Here is a 24414-nt window from a genome sequence, read left to right on the forward strand (position 1 = left end):
TTTATAAACTCCTGTATTAATTTCTATTTAAGAAACTACATAGATTTTCAAAATCATAAAACGTGTAAAAATAACATTTTCTAGGTTCAAATGTGGTCCTTATTTTCATCCTGTGAAATTTCACACAAGTCAAAATTTCAGTGTAAAAGGGGATTGCATACCCTAGTGATGGCCATGGTATGTAAATACCTGGCTAAGTAAGACAAAGGTAAAATGAGGCCATAAAAGTTTACACTTTATAAGTGGTGTGTGCTTATGAATAGGACATCTGTCTCAAGTATATAACCTTTCCGTAAGGTTATATACTTGAGACAGTACCTGTCCCCGCATTAAGACAGCCACATTTTCCATGTATAGTGCTACCTTTCGTATGTTAATAAAATGACTTAGCCTGAAAGCATGAGACATTTTAACAACTTAAACAGAAGATGGGAATGAAATCAACAGGCCTGAAATGTCCAGGGGAGACAATGGCACACTGCACTATTTACTTACTAAATGTCAAAATATCATGTGAAAAGAATTAGCAGCAGTTGCAGCAGCAACCACCATCCCCTGGTCCCTAAACCCCTTCAAACCTCACAAACCTCTGAATAGCCTAATCAGGGGAGGATGCACCATGCCCAGTGCTCCCTGCACCATGCCCAGTGCTCCCTGCTGCAGGTGCTCACAGCCCATGCAGGGCTGTCCAGAGGAGGCACAGGCAGCCCCAGGCAAGCTGCGAGTGGCTGCAATGTGGGGCACCAGGCATGGGGTGGGGAGGGGCTGCTTTCTTCCTCACCCCCCACACTCAGCACCAGCTTGTAACCTGGGTGGGTTACAAACTGGTGCTGAATGCGGGGAAAAGTGGCCGGCCCCTCACCCGCCCCATGGCAGGAGCGTGGGGTCCCAGCTGGCAGGAGCTCTATTGAGCTGGGCCAGCTCCCCACTCCCTGATGGTGCACCTCAGCCTGGCTCCACAGACCCCTGCTGGCCTGTGCCCCGTTCTGGGCCCCACCAATGTTGGCCCTGGGACACTGGTCCCAAGATGGTGACCAGGGGACAGGGCACCTGTCAAGGCATAAGGCACCTGGCATGCGGCCCTCGACAGCCTTCCAAAACTGGGTAAGCAGCCCTTCGCCAAAAATAATTGCCCGCCCCTGGATTAAAGCGTCTCCTGATTCAATTCAGATTCAGAGATTAGGCTACTGAATCAGGCCGAATCTCCACCGAATTGAATCAGGGACTGAAGCTTCACAAAGTCCCCCTGCTTCTGCAGCTCCTCCTCCTCCTCCTTCCCCGTTCCAGGCAGCAGGCAGTGCAGGGAAGTCGTGGGGACATGTGCTGGCCACCAAATGCCCAGTCAGGCAGTGGAGGACCTGCAGCCAGGTGGCTCCTGCCCTAGTGCACGGGCTCCAGGTCCAGCTCCCGGCTGCCTTCCATCCACTTTGCCCGCAACGAGTACTTGAAGGCAGCCAAATGGGCGGAAAGTGGCTGGGAGCTGGAGCCCCACAAGTGGCGGCAGAAGCTGCCTGGATACAGCTTCCTGACTTCCTGGCTTGGCATGTGATACCTGGCATACATCCCCACAGCTTCCCTGTGTTACCTATTGCCTGGAACAGGACAGCTGGGGCAGGAAGAGGAGGAGCAGCTGCTGGAGGCAGGGGAAACTTAGCAGCAACCCTGCTAAGAAGCTGTGTGCACTGGCCGGGGACAGGGCGGTGTTGTCTGGAGGGCACAGGGTAGGCATGGGCAGGAGCAGCTGTGGAGGGATGGGGTTGGGCAGCAGACTGTACCAGCTCTGCTGCATGCATCCCCTGCCTGGCCCCTCACCTGGCCAGCTCCCAGGACCTAGCACATATGCAGCGCCCCCCACACGCACACCCACCCCTCACAATATACAAAAGTAAGACTATTTTGCGCTATTATAGAATTGCTTCTATATATACTATTCAAAAAACATGAAGCAGGAAAAAATTATTTTTTGCTATAAAATTAAGATATGATATAGTAGATGTTTGATTTTTAGTGTATGATTTTTTTTTTACCTATAATTTGTTAAAATGATATCCTCTAAAAGATTTCATGTGTGTGGCCTCGACAGCTGACCAAAACTCAGTTTGTGGCCCGCCAGCCAAAATAATTGCCCACCCCGTCTTAAATCTACGCATTCTATGCAAAGCAATTTGTGATGCTTAAATACAAATATATGACAGGCAAGGATTACAAATCTTTCTAAGCAGAGCAGATGAATTGCTTCAGTTTGGAATGCTTTAAACAACTGTTATATAGGTATATTTTTCAATAATTCAGTTATTTCTTTCAAATAAATTGAAAAGTCAGGTATGACAGATCAAATATCAGAAAGGTACAGAATGTTTATGATGTAAGGTAAAAAACTAAAACAAAAAGGCTTTATAATTAAAATACCTATTACTGATTACTTGTAATTACAGGAAACTGCAAGTCATTAGTATATCACCTCCATGGAAGTTGCAAAGATATCCAAAAAAACCAGCCAATGTGATTCCTATATACATATAAAATACTTATATTGGGATAGGAACTCAAACTATGATCTATGTGCACATCTACATGATTTTTCTTTTAGTTCTTCAAATATTAATAAGCATTATGACAAGGACAAAAAGAGGCATCCTGTACAACAAAAACGCAGGGAAGAGAACAAACTGTTCTTCTAAATTCTACAAGACTAAGGAACCTATTTTCCTGAATTATAGTTATATACAACATGTAACTTTTAAAAAATGTTATGGTCTTTGCATCTTTTACAGCTCAAGAAGCAAATATGATTTATTTCTTGCCACTACTCTTTAAAATATCCCTTAAGAGATAATACTTACCCAAAATATAAGAAATCTGAAACAATCTTCATTTGCTTAGTTATCTTAAATACCAAAAGAGTGAACCAGTTTGTCAGCAGTATGACTAAAGGCACTGGATATTTAGATAGTCTGCTCAGAGAAGAGGCTTTTATGGATTCTAAAACAGGACAGCTGGCAGCTTGAAGCTTGGCAGGATGTAGGAAAGAAGAGTGAGGAAGGTAGTGGCTTATAGTGAATCTGTAAAGACCTTCAGTGTAAACTCTGAATGTATACAAAGTACTATTTAATTTATGCTGCCTCTAGGTAAATATGTGGCAATAATTTAATAAACCTTAATCACTGTACATCTGGGATTGACATTTCTCCAGAAATATTTACATAGAACAAACTTGTAAGGACACCTTTGACCTATCTAAAGTTGATTTTCTATCACATTATAAATTTTATCACAAGGATTCTATTTCCTATTTTCCATTTTCCTTCCCCTTCCTTCCCTTTTCATTATCTACTCCTGTCACTAGGGATGTGAAAGGGTTTAATTGATAAGCTCAGTGATATCTGTTTATCTTGCCAGTAACTCCTTAGCTTGGGGTGGGCGCAGTCTGGCAGGGGAAGGGGGGGAGGAGAGTGGAGGGGGATTAGTACCCATACCCTAAGAGGAAAACTCCCCAGCAACCCAAGGACTCATAAATTAACAATTAGCTGCTCATTCATAGGTGCTACCTCCCAGCCCAGGGCTTCAGGTGGGCTGTGTTGTCTGGGTGGGCATGCCTCCTCCCCCTACTCAAAGGGCAGGGTGGACCAGGAGTGGCTCTCAGCAGCAGCTGTGTCTCCAAGCTGCTGTGTTATCGGTTACTCGTTTAAACGATATAATTAGAGAAGATTTAACAAATATTTTTAAAAAATTTACATCCCTAACTGCCACAACCAAGTTTCTGTTCAACTTTTAAAGGAGAAATGGGCAAAGTCCTGCCAGTGGGCTGCACTGGATCTGCAACTGACTCCATTTCCCAGCAGCCCCTGCCTGTGCAGCTCCTGGCTGGTCTCCACGGCGACCCCGGGAGCGTGACAGTGCAGGGCAGGATAGCACATGGCCATAGAACCTTGCCAACCCAGCCCGTGTGTCATGCCCTGCACTCCCTGGGTCTCCATAGAGACCGGCCAGGAGCTGCGCAAGCAGGGCATGCGGCTGGGCAGGGAGCTGCTACCGGGATCTTGTGGTGGTGACAGCACAGGGGGAGGTTGGGGCAGTGCCATAATCTGTTGCTTGCACTTCCCTGAGACGAACCCGTGTTCTGTAGGCAAGGGTGTGCAGGGAGCAGATTGCAGCTCTGCCCCGTGCTGTCATTACCACAAGATCCTGGCCCCGGCGCAGCCCCCGCCCAGCCTTGTGCCCTGAAGGCAGGCCTTGTTGGTCTCCTTGGAGACCCCAGGAACGTGGGGGCATGACAGCATGGGCTGTGACAGCGCAGGGCCTTGTTGTCCAGCGCAAAGCCTAGGTTCTGCGGCCCCAGGCTCCTGGGGTCTCCATGGAGACCAGCCACGAGCTACACATGCAGCGGCTGCTGGGAAATGGAGTCCTGCCACCAGCCACATCCACCATTTTGCCCACCCCTGTTCTAAAGACACATTATTGCTGTCTTGTTTGTGAGAGTTTTGTTGTTTGTTGTGCATTAGTATTTCCAGGCAAACCCACAGTGACATTTCAAACACACAACAGGCAGAGTAGGAAAGTTGATGGCTCTGAATTTTATGGTTTGAACAAACCACAACAGGTATGGTTCCTTTTGCTTTCTAGGAGAACTATTAAGTTGCCACTGTTATGTTCTTTCTTCAATGATGCCCTTAAAAATGTACAACGTTTAGTACATTTAGTTGAAAGAACAATGGTTCAAGCAGCCAGAAATAGTCAACATTAAGCAAAGTCACTTACCTGTATGGCTTATCAGAATTATGAATCCGTCTGTGATTTCGTACGCCAACATAGGTTGTGCTTGTGTAATCACATACATCGCATCTATAGAGTTTCTGGACTGAAGATTTACTTCCTGTATAGAATACATTTTGTAATTTCAGAAATACACATTCTCCTGTACATGAAGTTCTAGGATAATAGTTTCAGTGCAGAATGGGATTATGAAACCTGACATTTTGAAGTTAATGGATGAGTCTATGGAAGGCATGGTATGAAAGGACAGGGAGTTGTGACACACCAATCTACAGCGACTCACATGTATGTGAGATGTGGAATCAAGCAACTGTGAACCTTAAGTTACGGTATAAAGGTAATGCCACAGTGCAGAAAGTATCTGGTAATCCCATTGCTCAGGGCTTGGCTGGTCACAAGGTGGGGTCAGGGAAACGTTTTTTCTTCCTCATGAATGCTACTGGCTTTTGGGGGTATTTTCGCCTTTGAGTCACAATTAAGGCTGGGAGTTTTTGACTTGCACTGATACTCCATTTGGTACAAGAAATCCTAAGGAACACACCGATCACCATTTCTGAGGTCAGGAAAGAATTTTTTCTCTGGATCAGATCGGAATAGACTTTGGATGGGGCTTTGCTTTCCTCTGTAACATAGGATCACAGGAAAGTAGGGCTGGAAGGGACCTCACAAGGTCTATTCCATGCCCCCCCTCCAAGACAGGAGCATCTCTGACTAACCCATGCCAGGCAAGCATCTGTTCAACCTGCTCTTGAAAACTTTGAAGGACGGAGATCTACAACTTCTCTAGGTCACCTGTTCCAATGTTTGACCACCTTCATAGTCAGAAAGTTCCTCCTAATCTCCAACCTAAATTTCCTCTGCTGAAGCTTAAGGGCATTGCTAATACACCTATGGTGCACTACAATGTGTCACTGATGGCCACAAAGAAAAGCCCATCTCCATCCACTGTAATTGTCCTTCAGGGATTAAAATCCACTCCCCACCCCATCTTTTCATCTATACACTAAATAACTCTAGTTCTTTCAACCTTTCCTCACAAGTCTTGCCTCCCAGGCCCCTTATTTTTCTTGCTCTGTGCTAGACTCTTTCTAAGCTGTACACATCCTTCTTGAAGTGTGCAGCCCAAAACTGGATGCAGCTGAGGTCACCACTGCCAAATCTCGTCTTTTGATTTGAAAGTGACACTCCTATTAATACAACTCCATATGCTGTTATTGGCTTGTTTTGCAATAAGAGCACTGTTTGCTCATATTTAGCTTATGGTCTACTGCAGGGGTCAGCAACCCCCGGCATGCATGTCAGAGCATGGCACATGAGGCCATTTTGCTTGGCACGCCACAGCTGGCCTGGGCTCTGGTCAGTTGTTGCCAGCCACAGAGCCCAGTCTGCTTTCAGCAGGAAGTAGGGAAGCTGTAAGCAGGGAAGGCTGCAAGCCCTGCTGTGAGCAGCCTAGGCTCTGTGGCAGGGCTTCCCTGCAGGTCCCAGCGAAGGGGTGCCCTGCACTCCCTGCCTTGCAGTGCCCATGCCTGGCAGCTAGCAGCAGCTCCCCCTTGTCTTTCCCTCCATTCCCAGCATGCTGCCTCTGTGCATTTGGGGCTGGGAAGAAGGAGTTACAGTCATTTGAATGGTGGCTTTGGTTTGTAAATCTTTGCTTTGTGGGAGGAAGTAGCAGCAAACTTGCTCCCCTCCCTCCCCCATACCATTTGTTTTGTGTTTGCTCAGCCGATGCCTTGTGATCAGGAGATGCGGGACACTGGACATCTGCTGCAGCTGTTGCCTGGATTAGCCTTCCGGGGAGTGGGAGGAGAACGGACAGCTGGCCCCTGAAGCAGCTTCTTCTCCCCTCACATGGAAGTAGCAATCCAGACAGAGCCCAGACAGGATATTGTTCCTTGTAGTTGTGGCTGAGGTTTCAAAGTGACAATTTTGGGGACTCCTTTTGTTAACAACAGTTGGCAAATGCAGGGGACTGGATCCAGTGACCTAGGAGGCCCCTTCCCATCCTATGCTCTTAAGAAGTACTTCAACACAAAAGTAAAGTCATGGATTTTTCATGGATAATACATGTATGTAATTGTTGCTTACCACTGCTCTTTTGTATTCTTTCTGATATTCAGTAGAGCTCTGAATGTTTTAGAAAGTGCACTCACTTTTACAATTCAGCTACTCCCCTGTTTTGTCTGTTTTTTTGTTTTTTGGGGGGGGGGGGCTGGGGGGGGAGGCAGGGGGCTTGTTGTCCTCTAAGTCATAAACCCATGTTTGCAATAATATAAGGTGAGGGACTGAGAGCTGATTGCAACATTTTCACCTCTGAGGATCAAATCAAAGAAAATGGTGGGCACTGAGAAAGGCAAAACAGGCACACATTGAAAGGAAAAACAAAACTCTTCCTGAAACTTTTAAGTTCAGACTCAGAGATCCCCCTCCCCCTTTACTTCCCACGTGCTCCACAGTAACTTTCAAAAGGGTTTGAGCTGTTTAGAAATCACACAGAGTGCTAATATAAAGTATTAAAGAGCTGTGAGGAGCTTTTCCTAAGGATAAAAATGAGTGTAGACAAGGAATGTCCTTTTTACCAAAATGAAAGTGCTCCTTTAGAAGTTAAGGACTGCAGAGATGAAGGCTACTGCTCAGTTTTACCTAGGAAAGTATGACCCTAAGAAGTATGAGTGACCTCTCTTCCAGTTCAAGAAATGTAAACTGTACTGCTTTTCTTGGAAATAGCAGAAGGCAGTTCAGATTCATCAACAAGATTCCTTCCATCTGTACATGAAATTTTTAATATTACATTAAGTACAGTAATGCCTTAATCTGTTAAATATGTTCATGGGCACCGAAGAGACGCAGATATAAATTCCTGGAGACCTTCCAAGGCAAAACAGATTAGGGGTGAGGCACATTCCCAAAATAAAATAATCCAGGAGATTCAACAACTTTGTCCTCAAGAATGACACAGTAAGGTAAATCTTGTAACAACAAAAACATCAGCATCTCCTGTTACTGATATGAAGCAGCTCTCTACCCCCAAACTAACAAAGAACCCAGGAAAAATCCACAATGGAGTTTAATACCAACAGGCTGAATATACTGAGGGCTTGTAGCACTATTAGCAGATCTCAAGTAGGAAAAAGACTTATTTTTTGGCTTTTATAGGTCATCTCAGGAACCCTGATGTAGTCTCACGTGATCAGCTACAGAAATCCAAAAAAACAGGAAAGCCCAGTTTCCAAGCTTTATTCTGCTGTTAGTCCTGCTCAAGACTTTTTCCCCTCAAAAGACTCAAGAAGGCCAAGGGCAGGAAAGTTCTGTGTTATGCTAGGCATCCTATTTAAGATTTACCACTCAATAGGAAGGCTTACATAGTCAGAGTTGGAATACAGGAGTGAGATTGGGATAGGAGATCCTGAATGAAAACAATGAGTTCATTCCATCCAAGAAGACCACACCAACTGCTGAAACTTCCTTAGCCTGATGAAGGGTTTTTGAATCCAAAAACTTGCTTAATAATTGTTTTCCAACTATTTAAGTTGGTCTAATAAAAGATATCAGATTCACGCAAAGAACCTTGTCTACCTTAAAAATATGACTTTAAAGCTAGACCTGCAGTAAACAAGACAGGAGTCCTAAACGTCTCAGCTGCTTATGTTGCCAGTTACAGAATCTGATAAAAAGGAAAATTTGTCGACAAGCCTGAACTGCCTTCAGCATTTGCCAAGAAAAGCACAGGCCAAACTTTCTGGACTAAAGAAGAGGTCAAAAGGTAAAACTTGTTAAGGTAAAAGTGGCATTTGCAAGAGAACAGTATCAAAACAAGAAAAGGAAAAAAGTCTCAATTAAGCTCTAAAATCTGAAATCTCCTGTGATTCAGGTGCTGATAAATATTTGATTATAAATGCTCCTAAAACAGAATTTGATGGACAGAACACATGCAGTGGTAGTTATCAATGCTGTATATATTTAAAGCTATGATTAGTTATTATTCTTTTAATATGCAGGTTGACAGTTTTGATAGTGTAACAATTGTTCCTGATAGGTGCAATGAAAAAAGTAGGGTTTAAAATGTCTGTTGAAAGCAAGCAATAGTGTCCTAGACTTTGGGGTTTAAGATGATACATATTTAACACAAGACTAATAGTTTAAAAGAGAGGGATCAAAATGAACACTAGCCCGGGTGCAAGATTTTAAACCTAAATTCGCAAAAACATGACTTGCCAATAACAATGGAATGAAATTAAGGACTTTATTTCAGGACATATGAGAACTCAAGTCTCTTGATTCTTTATGGTAAGCATGTCTTCAAAGTGAATAAACCACTACAATTATTCATAAAAACCACTTCTCTAAATATCTTTTCAGTTTGTATCATAGTTTGGCACATAAGTCATGTGAAAGTGTTTTTGAGGTTTTCAGCCAGATGACTGGCTAAAGTGAAATCCATTCACTAAACCTCTTGCCCAGAGCATAAGCCATTAAGCACTCCTGAGGCAAAGAGCATAATAAGCACACCCAGAACCAGTTTAAGGCAGCTATATTGCCTCATTTACCCAATTTGGTGTGTGGAGATGGGGACAACTAGGCAGGATGTGCTTCATGGGCAGTGCTGCAGGGTTCAGTATGGAGGTGGTGTAGACTGGTAGAAGTCCACTTCAACTTGCACAATCAGGTCACTCGGGCTATGAGGAGCACTTGCACTGTGGTATCAAGATAAGAAAATTCTGCGTGGACAGATAAAAGAAGTGACCCCTTCCTTCTTAACTCACTCTGTTCTACCCCCAAAACACAGCATGTCATGGAAAACTGCTCATTTTTCAGAAATCTTAGCCAAAAAAGCAATGTGGTAGGATATACAACCTATATTTTTTGAATGCAGATACATCAGAATTCTCTCCATAAAGCACTCAATACAAGTTATTTTTATGTTATCATTGCCCCCAAAATTTCTTCTATGAAATTAGCATGGCAACTGTTTAGAGACTTTTATAATGCATAAGCCATGCTCATTCTTACATGTGAATATATATCTATATGTGCAGAAGATTTCTTGGGTGGATTATTAACCCATTTTCCAGGCTGCACTCCTCACAGAGCAAGAACTAAGTGATTTCTGTAATACCATATCACCTTTGGGTAAAACTATACCCCAAAGAGTCCACAGCCTCTATTTCCTTCTTGGAAAAAGAGTTTGGTTCCAAATTTAATTTTCTGTTAATGAACTGGATAGTTTATTGGCTAGAATGCTTTAAACAAATAGTAACTAATGAGATGATAAAAGGACGCTAGAAACAAGTAATCTATTGCAAGGTTATAAGTGGCCAACCACTAGTAAGCACACACTTAGGAGCAATTATTTATACCAGTCACTATTAAGATTTATTCTTTTAACAAAACACAGTTAAGTTACAATCCATCACACTGTCTCATGGTGTAGTCAGACTGCCAGTCTAGGAGTTATATTTTCTTCTCATTGTTTCTTCCCCAGGCTCTTTTTATTTTTGCAAGGGTGTGAGTGTATTATGAGTGGGGAGAATAATAGGTTTTTATTCTTGCAGCAATAGCAGGTGCTACTATAATGCAGCGTATTACTGTATTCCTTCATTATTAGGCATTTACAATCCAATCATATCCAATGTCATAATGTTTCCTTTAAATTTATTGTACAACCATGATGAATAAAGAGACATTTAAGACTGACTATTTCATAAACAAGAAAAGAAACTGTTTCAGCTCAGACATCTCTCACATAAACAGATGCTACGCCATAAACTTCTCTGTTTTGGGAAGCTTTATAGGGGGGACATCTGTTTGATAAGAGGATTTCTGTACTGCAGTGGTGTCACAATTTGATTGTAAATTGTTTCTGAAAGAATTTCAGCATTTCCAGAGTATAATTTAATGAAATTTTAGAAGAACTATTTTAATTGAAGTTGTATTGTCAACTTTGGTTTGGGGTAAAAATCCATTTAAAGCTTAGCTTATGAATTTTAACTTTTTACACAAGACAAACATGACTAAAATTTATCAAAACATTCAAGTACATAAATAAAAGCCAGGTTCAGTGTCCTCAACAGGAGTTCCTCTGGGAAAGGGCTTATAATGTAAGCCCCTCAGTTTGTAAGAACAACTTCAACAGGTTTTCTGTTTTTAAAGCAAATCTTTTCAGAAGTGATTAGCAGTGTTCCTCCTTGCTTAGTCATCCTAACTGATACCAATTTGCAGAAAATAGACACTCAGCACCTTTGCAAATCAGATCTCTTTCAAGTTTCTTATTATGGGCAGCCAAAATCATTGACCATTTCTATAAATCTTGACTCAAACAAATGTAAGCACTGTCGATATTGATAATCACAGCTATAAACGTACATGCATATCCAACGGAAAACCAGGAACACTTTTACTTTTCATCTCCTCCCTGAGAATGATAAGTTACTTCCTTTGAAGAATAAAGATTGCCTGAAAACTGCTTTATCTTCTGTCATTCAGTTCTTCCTTGAAAGCTCTATGATTATTTCGGGTTTGAATCTAAAAGGAAGTAATAAACACTAAGCCCAATCTCCTGAAATAATATGGGTCCGAATTCCTTGCGCTTTCAGAACAAAAAGGAGCTGGCAGGAATAATTTTTATACAATGCTGATGAGGCAAGTAATTTTAAATATACAAATCAGAAATTCAAAATTGTGGTAAGAGGCAGAATGGATTTACAGAATAGTGCAACTGGGAGCCAGGAACTAGAAATCTAATTTTATTCTGGTTATGGACAAATAATTAAAAGTTCAAACTTGTTACCCTGCTTTCAGAGTTAGTAGGGGGGACTACTGCCACTGCTGGCCCGCTGAGCAACCCTTGCAAAGCCAGCAGACCAAGGCACTTAAGGGAGCCCACCCCTGCCCCAGCCCTGGCACAATCTGTGGGCAAGGCAAGAGCCCCTAAGGGCACACCTGCCTGCCTGTACACTAATGCCAGGAGCCTGGGTAACAAGCAGGAGGAGCTCAGTGCAAAGAATTATGATGTCATTGGGATACCGGAGACCTGGTGGGACTCCACCCATGACTGGACCATGGGTATAGAGGGCTATACCCTGTACAGGAGGGATCGTGTTGACAAAAGGGATGGGGGTGTAGCTCTCTATGTGAAGGAAAGCTACATGTCCCTGCAAGCTGATGTTGGCGACCGGCATGGACAGCTAGAGACCCTCTGGGTAAAAATTCGTGGGGAAAATGGCACAGGGGACACAACGGTGGGAGTCTACCATAGACCTTCCACTCAAAGTCCTGAGCTTGACCAGGAGTTCGCCCGGGAACTGACTGAGGCCGCTTGCTCCAGGACCTTGGTTGTCATGGGTGACTTCAATTACCCGGACATCTCATGGGAAGATCACTCAGCAAAATCCGAGCGGTCGCAAAGCTTTCTCTTGTGCGTGGATGACCTCTACCTGACTCAAGAAGTCTATGGGCCAACGAGAGGCAAAGCGCTGCTCGACCTGGTACTGGCTACGGGGGACGACCTAATCGGCGACCTAGCGATCGATGGGAAGCTGGGTGACAGCGACCACGAGCTGATTACTTTCACCATCTGCCATAAAGCTGGCAAGTCAGTCAGCAACACAGAAGTCCTTGACTTCAGAAAAGCCAACTTTGGCAAGCTCAGGAGGCTTGTCGGTCAGGCCCTCAGGGACCATGACCCCAAGGAGATGGAAGTTCAAGAAGAGTGGCTGCTTCTCAAGGAAGTGATCCTCAATGCACAAGCTAAATCTATTCCAACACGGAGGAAAGGCAGCAAGAAGGCACAGCAGCCCTCCTGGCTCTCCAGAGACCTAGCGGACCTCCTGCAGCTAAAAAGGAAAGCCTACAAAGCATGGAGGATGGGATTCACCTCCAAGGAGGATTACTCCGCGCTGATCCGGTCCTGCAGGGAGCAAACCAGGAAAGCCAAGGCTGCAACTGAACTCCAACTAGCTTTGAGCATCAAGGACAACAAAAAGTCCTTTTTCAGATATGTGGGGAGCCGGAGGAAAAGCAAGGGCAATGCTGGACCTCTGCTAAACCAGATGGGGCAACTGACAACTGACGCCCAGGAAAAAGCCAACCTATTAAATAGGTACTTTGCGTCACTCTTTCATCAGTCCCACGGGACGTCCATACCTGCTATGGGACAGGGAGATCCGGGTGATGGGGATCCCCTACCCTCCATAAATGCTGACCTAGTGAAGGAACACCTTGAGAAGCTGGATACCTTCAAGTCAGCCGGCCCTGACAATCTGCACCCCAGGGTACTCAAGGAGCTGGCGAGCGTCATAGCTCAGCCCCTGGCACGGATCTTTGAAAACTCCTGGCGCTCTGGTGTAGTGCCCGAAGACTGGAAGAAGGCCATTGTGGTGCCGATCTTCAAGAAAGGGAGGAGAGTGGATCCGGCTAACTACAGGCCCATCAGCCTGACTTCTATCCTGGGGAAGATCTTAGAAAAGTTTATTAAGGAAGCCATCCTTGAGGGACTGGCCCAGGCTAACATCCTAAGGGACAGCCAGCACGGGTTTGTTGCGGGTAGGTCTTGTTTGACCAATCTCATTTCCTTCTATGACCAGGTGACCTATCACCTGGACAAGGGAGAAGAGATTGATGTCATATATCTTGACTTCAAAAAAGCCTTTGATCTGGTATCCCATGATCACCTCTTGGCCAAACTGCCCAGTTGTGGCTTTGGCTCCACCACGATCCCCTGGCTGGGAAACTGGCTCCGTGGTCGGACCCAGAGGGTTGTGATTGATGGCAGTCACTCATCGTGGTGCCCTGTGACCAGTGGGGTCCCTCAAGGCTCTGTCCTGGGACCCATCCTGTTCAACATCTTCATTAATGATGTGGACATTGGAGTCAGGAGTGGACTGGCCAAGTTCGCCGATGACACCAAACTTTGGGGCAAAGCATGCACGCCAGAAGATAGGCGGGTGATCCAGGCTGACCTGGACAAGCTCAGCAAATGGGCGGAGAAGAACCTGATGTGTTTAACACCGAAAAATGCAAGGTTCTCCACCTTGGGAGGAAAAACCTGCAGCATCCTTATAGGCTCGGCAGTGCTACGTTGGATAGCACTACAGAAGAAAGAGACTTGGGGGTCATCATTGACCAGAAGATGAACATGAGCCTGCAATGCGATGCTGCGGCTAGTAAAGCGACCAAAACCCTGGCTTGCATCCATAGATGCTTCTCGAGCAAATCCCGGGACGTCATTCTCCCCTTGTACTCAGCCTTGGTGAGGCCGCAGCTGGAGTACTGTGTCCAGTTTTGGGCTCCACAATTCAAAAAGGATGTGGAGAAGCTTGAGAGAGTCCAGAGGAGAGCCACGCGCATGATCAGAGGTCAGGAAAACAGATCTTACGATGACAGGCTGAGAGCCATGGGACTCTTTAGCCTGGAAAAGCGTGGGCTCAGGGTTGATCTGATGGCCACCTGTAAGTTTATCAGGGGTGACCACCAGGATCTGGGGGAACGTTTGTTCACTAGAGCGCCCCAAGGGATGACGAGGTCGAATGGTCACAAACTCCTGCAAGACCGTTTCAGGCTGGACATAAGGAAGAATTTCTTTACTGTCCGAGCCCCCAAGGTCTGGAACAGTCTGCCAGCGAAGGTGGTTCAAGCACCTACATTGAACACCTTCAAGAGTAAATTGGATGCTTATCTTGCTGGGATCCTATGACCCCAGCTGACTTCCTGCCTTTTGGACAGGGGGCTGGACTCGATGATCTCCCTTCCAGCCCTAATGTCTATGAAATCTATGAAATCTATGAAGGGACCTGAGCAAATTATCAATTCCTACCCCCTGCCACAGGCAGGAAAGAGTTGCCAGGGTCAGACGACCCTAGCAAGGGGTCTATCTAGCCTCCTCTTAAAGACCCCCAGGGTAGAAGCAAGGACCACTTCCCTTGGAAATTGGTTCCAGATCCTAGCTGCCTTAACTGTGAAGTAGCACCTCCTGATATCCTGCCTGAATCTGTTCTCTGTCAGCTTATGGCCGTTGTTCCTTGTTACTCCCAGTAGTGCTCGGGGAACAGGGACTCTCCCATTGTCTGCTGGTCTCCGTTGGCCAGTTTATAGACAGCCACCAGATTCCCCTCTCAGCTTCCTCTTGTAGAGGCTGAACAGGTTCAGATCCCGTAGCCTATCCTCATAGGACTTGCCCTGCTGCTCCTTGATCACGCGGGTGGCCCTCCTCTGAACCCTCTTGACGTTGTCCACATCCCTCTTGAAGTGCAGTGCCCAGAACTGGACTCAGTACTCCAGCTGCGGCCTGACCAGTGCCGCATAGAGGGGGAGGATCACCTCCTTGGACCTGCTCGCGATGCATCTGTGGATGCATGACAAAGTTCGGTTAGCCTCTGACTGCATCCCCACATTGGCGGTCCATGTTCATCTTTGAATCAATAATGACTCCAAGATCCTTTTCTGCCTCTGTGCTAGTGAGAGGGGAGTTCCCCAGCCTGTAGGTATGCTGCTGGTTCTTCCTCCCCAGGTGCAGCACCTTGCACATGTCAGTGTTGAAACCCATCCTGTTCTCATCTGCTCACCCCTGTAACCTGTCCAGATCTGATTGCAGCTTGTCCCTCCCCTCTAGCATGCCCACATCCCCCCAAATCTTAGTGTCACCTGCGAATTTGAACAAGGTGCTATTCACCCCCTTGTCCAGTTCGCTGATGAAGATGTTGAACAGTGCAGGCCCAAGGACCGAGCCCTGGGGGACCCCACTGCCCACATTCTTCCAGGTTGAATAAGACCCGCCCACCACCACTCTCTGGGTGCGGCCCTCCATCTGACCGTGTAAGGATTGACACCACAGGCACCTAATTTTTTAATGAGAATAGGGTGAGAGACAGTGTTGAAGGCCTTCCTAAAGTCCAGAAAGACTACGTCCACCACCATGCCTGTGTCCAAGGATTTAGAGACCTGATCATAGAAGGCCACCAGGTTGGTCTGACAGGACCTGCCTCTGATGAGCCCATGTTGGTTGCCCCTAAGCATGATCTCCCCTGCTGGTCCCTTGCAGATGTGCTCCTGGATAATTTTCTCAAAGAGCTTCCCCAGGACCAAGGTAAGCGTTAGAGGCCTATAGTTTCCTGGGTCCTTCTTCCTCCCTTTTTTGGAAAATGGGGACTACAATAGCCCTCTTCCAGTCCTCTGGCACTTCACCAGAGCACCACAAGTGCTTGTAAAGTTGTGCCAGGGGACCCGCAATGACCTCTGCTAATTCTCTCAACACTATGGGGTAGAGATTGTCAGGACCTGCTGATCTGGACATGTCCAGTTCCAACAGGAGGTCCCTGACTAGGTCCACTCTGACCCTGGGCCTGGCTGCATCTCCCCTGGGACCATCAGGGATCACGATGAGGGGGATGACCTGGTCCCTGCTCAGAAAAATGGAGGCAAAGAAGTTGTTAAATAAGTTAGCTCTGACGTCTGGTGTAACCACCAGACTTCCTAGCGTGTCCTGCAGAGGCCCTATGTTACCTAGAACCTTCTTTTTACCCCCTATGTATTTAAAAAAGGACTTATTGTCCTTGATCCGGGTTGCTAGTCCCAGTTCCATCTTCGCCTTACCCTTCCTAACAGCTCCCGTACAAACCCAAGCAACAGCTGTATAGTCCTCCCTGGTGATGGCCCCTCCCTTCCATTGGGTGTACGCCTCCTTTTTAGCCTTGAGATATTCCTGGATGCTTTTTGTTAGCCAAGGGAGCATTTGAGCACTCTTGCTCCCTTTGACCCTTGTTGGAATTGCCACCCTTTAAGTTTGGAGGATTGTCTCCTTAAGGAACGACCACTCTTCTTGGACTCCCCTCCCCGACTAATCTCCATACCTCATTGAAATACACCCTCCTGAAGTCCAGGGTTACTGTCTTTAATTGAATGATCCTTTACTTTGCAAGAAGTTCTACCAATTTCAATAATGCTACTTATTTCCTAACTAAGCATGGGTAAAAGTGACAAAATTGAGTCCTTACCCACTTTATGATTTGTAGTATAGCATCACCTAGAGACCTCAACTGAAATTTGAATTAATTTTAATAAGTAACCTACATACACAGTGGGGAGAATTCCTGTCTCAACATGCTAAGGAACTGGGATACTTATATATTTTGAGGACTACTCAGACTCAGACCTTAGATTATTAACTACTCCAAACTTCTGACTAAAATTCCTTGTGCCTTTCATCATAGAAATGAAGAAACAGTAACTACATGTAAATGTATATACACTGGTGGTTAAGGCTGATGTGCTTACTGCTTTGGAATTAAGTGTATAATAAATACAGGCCTACTTAATTTGCAGTTTTGTGGAAACTGTGAAATCTGAGATTGTCCTTAAAATCCATAAAAATCAACAAAAAAATAAAAATAAATAAAATTCTGGCTTCCCAGTGGGAGTCAGCAGTCCTCACCGCTAGGAGGGAGGGTGCCAGCTGGCAGGGTCGCATAAAGGTCAGCTGACAAGATGGTGGCTGCCTCCTTGTCCCTCTTCCCTCTGCCGGGGCCTCTCCATCCATCAGTGCCAAAGGGCAAGGTGACACAAAGGGCAGCCAGCAGTCAACATGGCACCACCCCCTCATTGGGCCTCTCCACCAATCAGCGCCGAGGATAAGGGGCCACTGTGAAATGCCCATGAAATTGGCCTGCACACTATGAGCATGGAAAACCCTCTGAGAGCTGACAGACATGCAACTCCCTACTGTAACTCATGGCGCTTCACAGAAAGTGCTATGAGTTACACTGACCACCCTGACACAACAGATGTTCTCTGCTGGGTCGGGGAGGGGGTGGAAATCAAGCTCCTTTGGAGCAGGCTGTGTGTTTGCAGCCTCTCTCATCTAGTCCTACCCCCAACCCTGTCCCAGCTCCAGTGCTGTCTTCAGGACAGGAGTGGGGAAAAGGGAGGGAACGGAGCTGGGGTTTACCCACCTGTGCTGGAGGGTGGGGTGGGTGGATTGGAGCCCGCCCACCTCAGGGACAGGGCTGGGCTGATGCGACTGACAGAAGTTAATGAAGGGGTTCCACTTTGGAGTGCCTTCATTTGAACGCTTATGTAATGAGGGTTAAATTTGTCATGCGATTTGTCACTTTTAAAGTGCTCTGCAGCCGTGTACTTCTATTGCAGTATGGCTCCGGAATGCATTCAGGGGGCCAGCTGTGTGACAAAATGTCACTTCTGTCAGTGCCCTTTGTCTATCCATGATTTAGGCAGACACATAATAAATTTTAAAAAATGTAATAAATTGCTTTACTGTTACTTATGGTTGGTCCTTCTCTTAAAACTCTGAACTCTTCCACTGGCCAACCCTATTACTTGAGATCACTGTGTTTTCTCCTTCTCATTTTGTTTCTCCCTTTTTCTCTCTATTCTTATTCTGAACTCCTCTTATTTCTTGCTCTTTTCCTGCACTTTCAAAGCACTGTCCTCTTTTTAGAGTTCTAAACTAATCAAGCAAACCTTAAACATCACATAAATAAAAAAATGTAAAATATTCCCTAACAAACCATGTGCCCAATTTTAATCCTGACCATTCTTTGTATGATTCCTCTCACTGTTTATATTTTGTCTCTTCATATTATGAATCCCCCCACAAGGCTCAGAATCCTTCTATATGTTTGTAGAGCACACAATGTATTTCAGAAAATAATGAGAATTTCTAAGTGTGAAATTCAAGTGTGTGTTGTGCATATATGCTGTTTCAGAGCCTTGTGTGTTTCTTTCAAGGTGCATCCTTTCCAGTCTGCAATTTAGAAAACACTGAAGCCATTACAAAAAGTGGTATTTCTTAAAACTCAAAAGGCAGAAGTCCACATCAATGATTAAGTCTATGAATAATGAAGTTTAACAAAGAAGAATAGATTTATAATATTCTAGCATATATAAACATATTAAGATGGTCTCAAACGGGCAAGTACCATATTCTTTCAAATATATGAGAGAGACTTTTAAAAACCCACTTATTTTTTCTAAAAACAGCTTGTCTCACATTCAAGTAAGGTGGGAAGGGGAAAGACAGAAAAGATCTCACATGCATAATGGAGGTTGTATACAAATAGCTATAACTTTATATTTTTCTTAAGCTGAGAATCAGAAAACTTAGGCATGTTTTAAGGGCATTTTATATTTGAAGGAATATTTTCAATTTTTCAAATGCTGATAAGGTACCTCAAAATGGTGGAAATTAACCAGTTTTTAACCTACTAAAAAAATACAAATTTAGGGTCAGAGCAAGGATGACAATGTTCATCCTCAAAAGTAGTTTTTAAACAGTTTTAAGACTATAAATAACATTATGAATTTGACAATCTTTTAATAAAATTTTATCAAAAAAGACATACAGTACCTTCTGTTTCATCTATCTCACTGGAAACTATTAGTTTGTTGGATGTTGCTGCTGAGAGAATATCTGGAAGACTGTGCTGCTCTCTTTCATGATTTCGTAGCTGACTCTGGAAAAAAAATTCCAAGGAACATTTAATGTGCGTGTGTATGTGTGTAAGTCTATATATATTAGGTGTACACCCCCCATATAATATATATACACACACACATATCAATGTTTGCGTGTATATATGTTAAAAAACACTTAATGACATAACCATAAGCATACAGCAATCACTCTATACTGTTTCAGTAATTTGAAGGGTTTTTTTTAACATTTTAATATAAGTCAGTGTGAATGTACACTAACTTATCGATATGAAGAATATCTCCATTAACTGTACTAATACAATGCAATGCACCACACTGAACAGCACTAATAAGTCAATGAAGTCCTTCAGGATTATTTTAAAGAATGGAAAAGATACTGGATGGCAATTAAAAAAAAATCTTTAGAAAACAGATTAAATATGTTGACACATTCAGCTTTAATCCTATATTACCCTGACCCCACTCTTGAAGAATAGTAATATTCTAATAAGAAGTTTCTTCTAAGTGATATATGGGGGATGAAAAAAAGAAAGGAACAAAATAAAAAGGGAATGGGAAACTCAGATTATGTTAATGAGATGAGGGATCAATTCTAGGTCACAGGTTCAAGTGTGACCCAGCATAGCACCACGCATGTTTTCTTACATGGTCCAACAGCTTAGTTGAAAGGTCTCATTCCAGATCATATTGGCCATGAGGAAAACCAGTCAATCCGGAAGTGACATAACCTCTCAAAGTGCATGTAATCATCCTAATCAAGACTCAACAAGCTGTGTGGGAAAACCTAGTACTATTGCTGGGTTGGTCCAAATTCTGTGCCTCTAAGACTCTCTATACCTTCATAAACACTAAAATCACATATAAAATGCATTATTCAGTAGCATTAATTATTAAACTGAGGAAGACTGAAAATGTGACAGTAGCACTATCTTATGCTCTAGCATGGAATTTAGTTTTGGCTTTCTCCATGACATCAAGGCCAAAGCAGCAATGGAATGAAACATGAAGGAAACTTTCATCTCAAACTTACTAGATGTCATGGCCCAGAACAGCTGACACTGCTAGGACACCCATTTACAACTACTGGCCACATTGAGCCTGGCCTCTTACGTGGTAAATGCTATTTCCTCCTAATTCTTTATTCCCTTTTACCATAGCTACTGGTTAGGACAACAGAAGAAAATTAATGGATCAATGGGACAGGCTTCAGTAAAAATATTGTCAAAAAGCAACAAGAAAAGAGTATTTCCGTTAGTAAGCCATGGCAAGTGACTTGAAGCAGACACATTGCATAAGTGCTACAGATCAGAGCACCCAGCTGTAATGATACTACAGCTAAAGTGCTACTATTCTATATTCCCTGGGGCTAACCTGAGGCTGTGGACAGCTGTAACTTTAAACCATTTTAAAAGTGAAGAGCTACCACTTGTAAAACAACAGTATTATGATATATGATTGTTTTCTTTTATAATGGTATACATAAGCTAGGAGCACTAACTTTAACTTGGAATGAACGAGGTTAAAGTTCCAGTTTAGTTCCGCTCCAAAAGTTATGTTAGAACATCTCACAGCAATTGTTACACTTGCTGGCACTTTTAATTCAGTTAAGAAAATAACAAAGTGATTAAATACCAGTAAACACTATAAAGCTGCTATAGGATAACAGAAATAGCTTCACCTTATAATGAAAGGATTCTTCACATTGCTTGCATTGATACATTCTGGTTTTGCAGTGGTTGATCATGTGGCTCTCTAAATCCTTACTATTGTCAGCTATGTGTTCACAGATAGGACACTGATATGGTTGCCTTTGACGATGAACTCTCAAGTGTTGTTTTATGTAGCCCTTATTGCCACTGCTATAATGACAGAGACGACAGCGGTAAGGTCGGTCTACATTGGGTATATACTCCACCAGGTTGCTTCCTGGCACGTTTGCATCATTTGCAGGTTGGCATTGTGCATTGTCCTGTAATTCTTTCAAAATGTCATCATCAGAAGCATTTTGGTCTGTCCTCTCCCTCAGTTTTTCAATTACAGTGAGCAGTGACATACTGATGCCCATTTTAATGGGTGCTTCAGATAACTCTGGTTTGTCCTTCTGTAGCTCCATTATTGCACAGTCACTTTGGTTTAAGGGGGTTAATTCCTCTGAAGGGTTTTTAAATGAAGATACCACCTTGGAATGGGCTGCAAACATGCCATCAGTCTGCCGCTGTCCTGTATCTGTGTCTAAAGAGTTTACTTCACCAAAAGCCCTGAAGTTAGACCTTGTTAATTCTGCAGCTCTAATAGGCATGGTAACAAGAGCTTCTGCAGCTAACGAATGCAGTCGCAGAGATTCTGAATTCGTTCTTCTTCTTATAGGAGGAGCGTTTTCATCAGTTGCTATGTTTTTATTAGTGTTTAAATCATTATCTTTCTTATCAGTACTGCTCCAACCTATTATTACTTCTTCAATTTCATCGGAGTGATAAGCTTCAGATCTTTCCTGCAAAACCCGAGTTTCCTCTGAGATTAATTTTTTCTCGGTCTCAATGTCTGTGTTCATCAAGAAAGGTTTCTGTAAGACAGTTTCTTCAGCACTCGGCAAACGCTCCACAATTACATTAACATGGCCTTTTTCATTTGGGCTACAATTAATAATTTTCTGTGCCGATGAAAGTAGACTATCACTTATCAAGTTATCCTGCTCTGTATCCGATATAGTCTCTTCTACCACTTCTCCATTAGGTGAAAGTGCTGTTGCTTGACTTAATACTTCTTCCTCTTTAATGTCTTCTACTACTGGTGAAGATTTACATGGCAATTGTTCAGAGCTGCAAATCTGGAATTGAAGAGAATGGTCACTATGGATATCCAGTTCATTATTTTCTAGAGAGAGAACAACGGTATCCACACTGTTAGATGTTTGAGTTGCAGTTGCTTCTGACAAGTTAGCAGACTCATTTTCTTCTTCAAATATAGGATATGAGCAATCAACCTCACCTGCATGTTTCCATGCATGGGTTTTCAACATTCTTTGCTGACCACAAGTGTAACGACAAATTAAACACCGGTACATGCCATACTGCTCATAAGTATACCACTTTCGCCTACCCATTTCAGGCACAGGAGTGGACTGAGTTATGTCTTTGCATTCCAGGTTTATTGTCTGATCAGTGCCTGCTTTGACACTGCTTTCCACTAGCCCTTGCAAAGATGAACTTGAGAGATTTACACACGATTGCACTTTCGGCTGGATGTGGTTTTCACCATTGTTCTCATGGTGATTTCGGATATGAACTTCAAGTTCCTCTTGATTTTTAGAAGCAAAGAGGCATTCTGAGCATATTAATATCACTTCATTCTGCTGACCATGTTGTTTTATGTGGTCTTGTAGTATAAAAAGAGATGGTGATAGAAACTTACATAAGCTACACTGGTAGCACATAACCTTTCTTTTACTTTGTGGAAGACAATCAGTTACATAGTCATTTGCTTGTAGCTCCTCAGTCTTTTTAGTGCCAATAACAGACAATTCAATTGTTTTAGTTGGGATCTCACAGAGATCTTGCATTTCAAATGACTGTGCAGAAGCATCAGGATGGGAACGTTTTCTCCCTATCAAGAGGCATCTCTGGGACTTCTCGCTTTCAACTATTTTGCTTAGTTTTTCAATAACGTGGATCAGTGGATCAGTTTTACATTTTCTCTCATCTTCACTAGTTTCCAGTGTTGGACTAATAACTGTTTCAGAAATTAGTACAGCTTCTTGATCTCCAATATTTGGCACCAATACTGCAACACTGCTTCCCTCTTCCATAATATCTGGAAAAAGAAAGTATTATGAGCTTAAGTAACAAGTGCAAAAGGGAGAAATGCAACTTAGTCACCAGTTATATTTAACTTGCTACCTTGACTAAAAGCGGAAGCCTAAATCCATTATCATTACAAATAATCAAGGATCCTGGTTTTCCTTGATAAAAAAAAAAAGCAAATTCTCTGATAAAACCCCCAAAATCTGTAATTAAAATTAAAGGTCCCCGACAACCCCTCCTGGCCCTGCTGGAGGTCCCCCACAACCCCTCCTGGCCCCTCACTCCCCCCACAACAGCGCTTTGGCCCTGCTGGTGCCCCTTACTCCCCCCACAACAGCCCTTTGGCCCTGCTGGTGCCTCTTACTCCCCACACATCCCACCCAGCCCTACTGGTTCTCCTCACTCACCCCCCAGCCCCGCCCAGCCTTACTGTTGCCCCTCACTCCCCTACAACAGTCCCCCAGCTTTACTGATGCCCCTTGCTCCTCAACTACAGCCCCTGCCCCAACCAGCCCTGCCAGAGGGGGCCCCCAGCTGCCAGGGCTTCAGGGCCAGGGACCTAGGTCTACAGCCCCCTGCCCCTGATAGAAGGCAGCAGCTGCTGCAGAAGCAGCACAGAGCCAGCTCCCCCACTGCTTCCTGCCTGCTGCAGGCTTGGGCGGGGGCAGTGGTGGGGCCGTCTACCAGCCACAGTGCGTGCTCCTGGTGAGCAGGGGGAACCTGAACCCTTCAGATCTCTGCAGCGGGTGGGTGTGTGCTGCGGGCTTGTACTCCCCATCCTGCTGCCCTCCCCTGGGGCTTCTGCAGTGCAGCATGAGACCCTGTGGCAGCAGGGGACAGTGGGACTGCAAAGGAATGCTGTTATCCTCTGTGAGCTCTGCGCTGCTGTGGCAACACTTCACCCGCACGACGGGGTAGCAGTGAGGGGCACAACCCTGCGCCGCCCCCTGCATGCACAAGCGAAGAGAAGGGCAGTGCGGAGCTCATGGGGGCAAGCAGCTATCCTGCCAGGTCACATGCTGTGCTGCAGAGGCCCTGAGGGTAGGTAGCAGGGTGGGGAGCATGAGCCCGTGGTATGCACCCTTCCCCTGCACAAATCTGTGGGGCACAGATCTCCCCTGCACCCTGGGAGTGTGCACTGCAGCAGGGAGCCGGCCCCGGCCTCACCCCCAACCCCGAACAAGCCACCCGCGGCCTTGTCCTGCTCCCCACTGGGGCTCCGAGGCCGCACATTGTGGCTCCAGGCCTGAAGCCCCACACACTGCTCATCACGGCAGCAGCCCCAGGTCCAGACCTGCCCAACTCCCTCCCTATAGGGGCTTCAATCCCTCCATCCGCATTTACCTGCAGTCCAGGCTGTCTGGGGCCATGTGCATGATGACGCCCCCTGCCTGACTGC

The 24414-nt window shown here is 44.6% G+C and overlaps 1 protein-coding gene across 1 annotated transcript in view; it reads right to left on the reverse strand.

Moving 5' to 3' along the window:
- The window catches only part of ZNF507 (zinc finger protein 507), a 38555-nt gene that overhangs the window by 7967 nt on the left and 6174 nt on the right, over window positions 1-24414 (reverse strand). The window contains exons 2-4 of the mRNA XM_090063183.1: window positions 20894-23025; window positions 19127-19232; window positions 4759-4873 (exon numbers count right to left, since the gene is read on the reverse strand). Coding sequence (XP_089919309.1) covers window positions 4759-4873; window positions 19127-19232; window positions 20894-23020 — 2348 coding nt within the window. The 5' untranslated portion in view covers window positions 23021-23025. The remainder of the gene's footprint in view (window positions 1-4758; window positions 4874-19126; window positions 19233-20893; window positions 23026-24414) is intronic.

This window comes from Crocodylus siamensis, chromosome 9, assembly GCF_052110815.1.
Source record: "Crocodylus siamensis isolate JL-2025a chromosome 9, ASM5211081v1, whole genome shotgun sequence".
Taxonomy (NCBI): domain Eukaryota; kingdom Metazoa; phylum Chordata; order Crocodylia; family Crocodylidae; genus Crocodylus; species Crocodylus siamensis.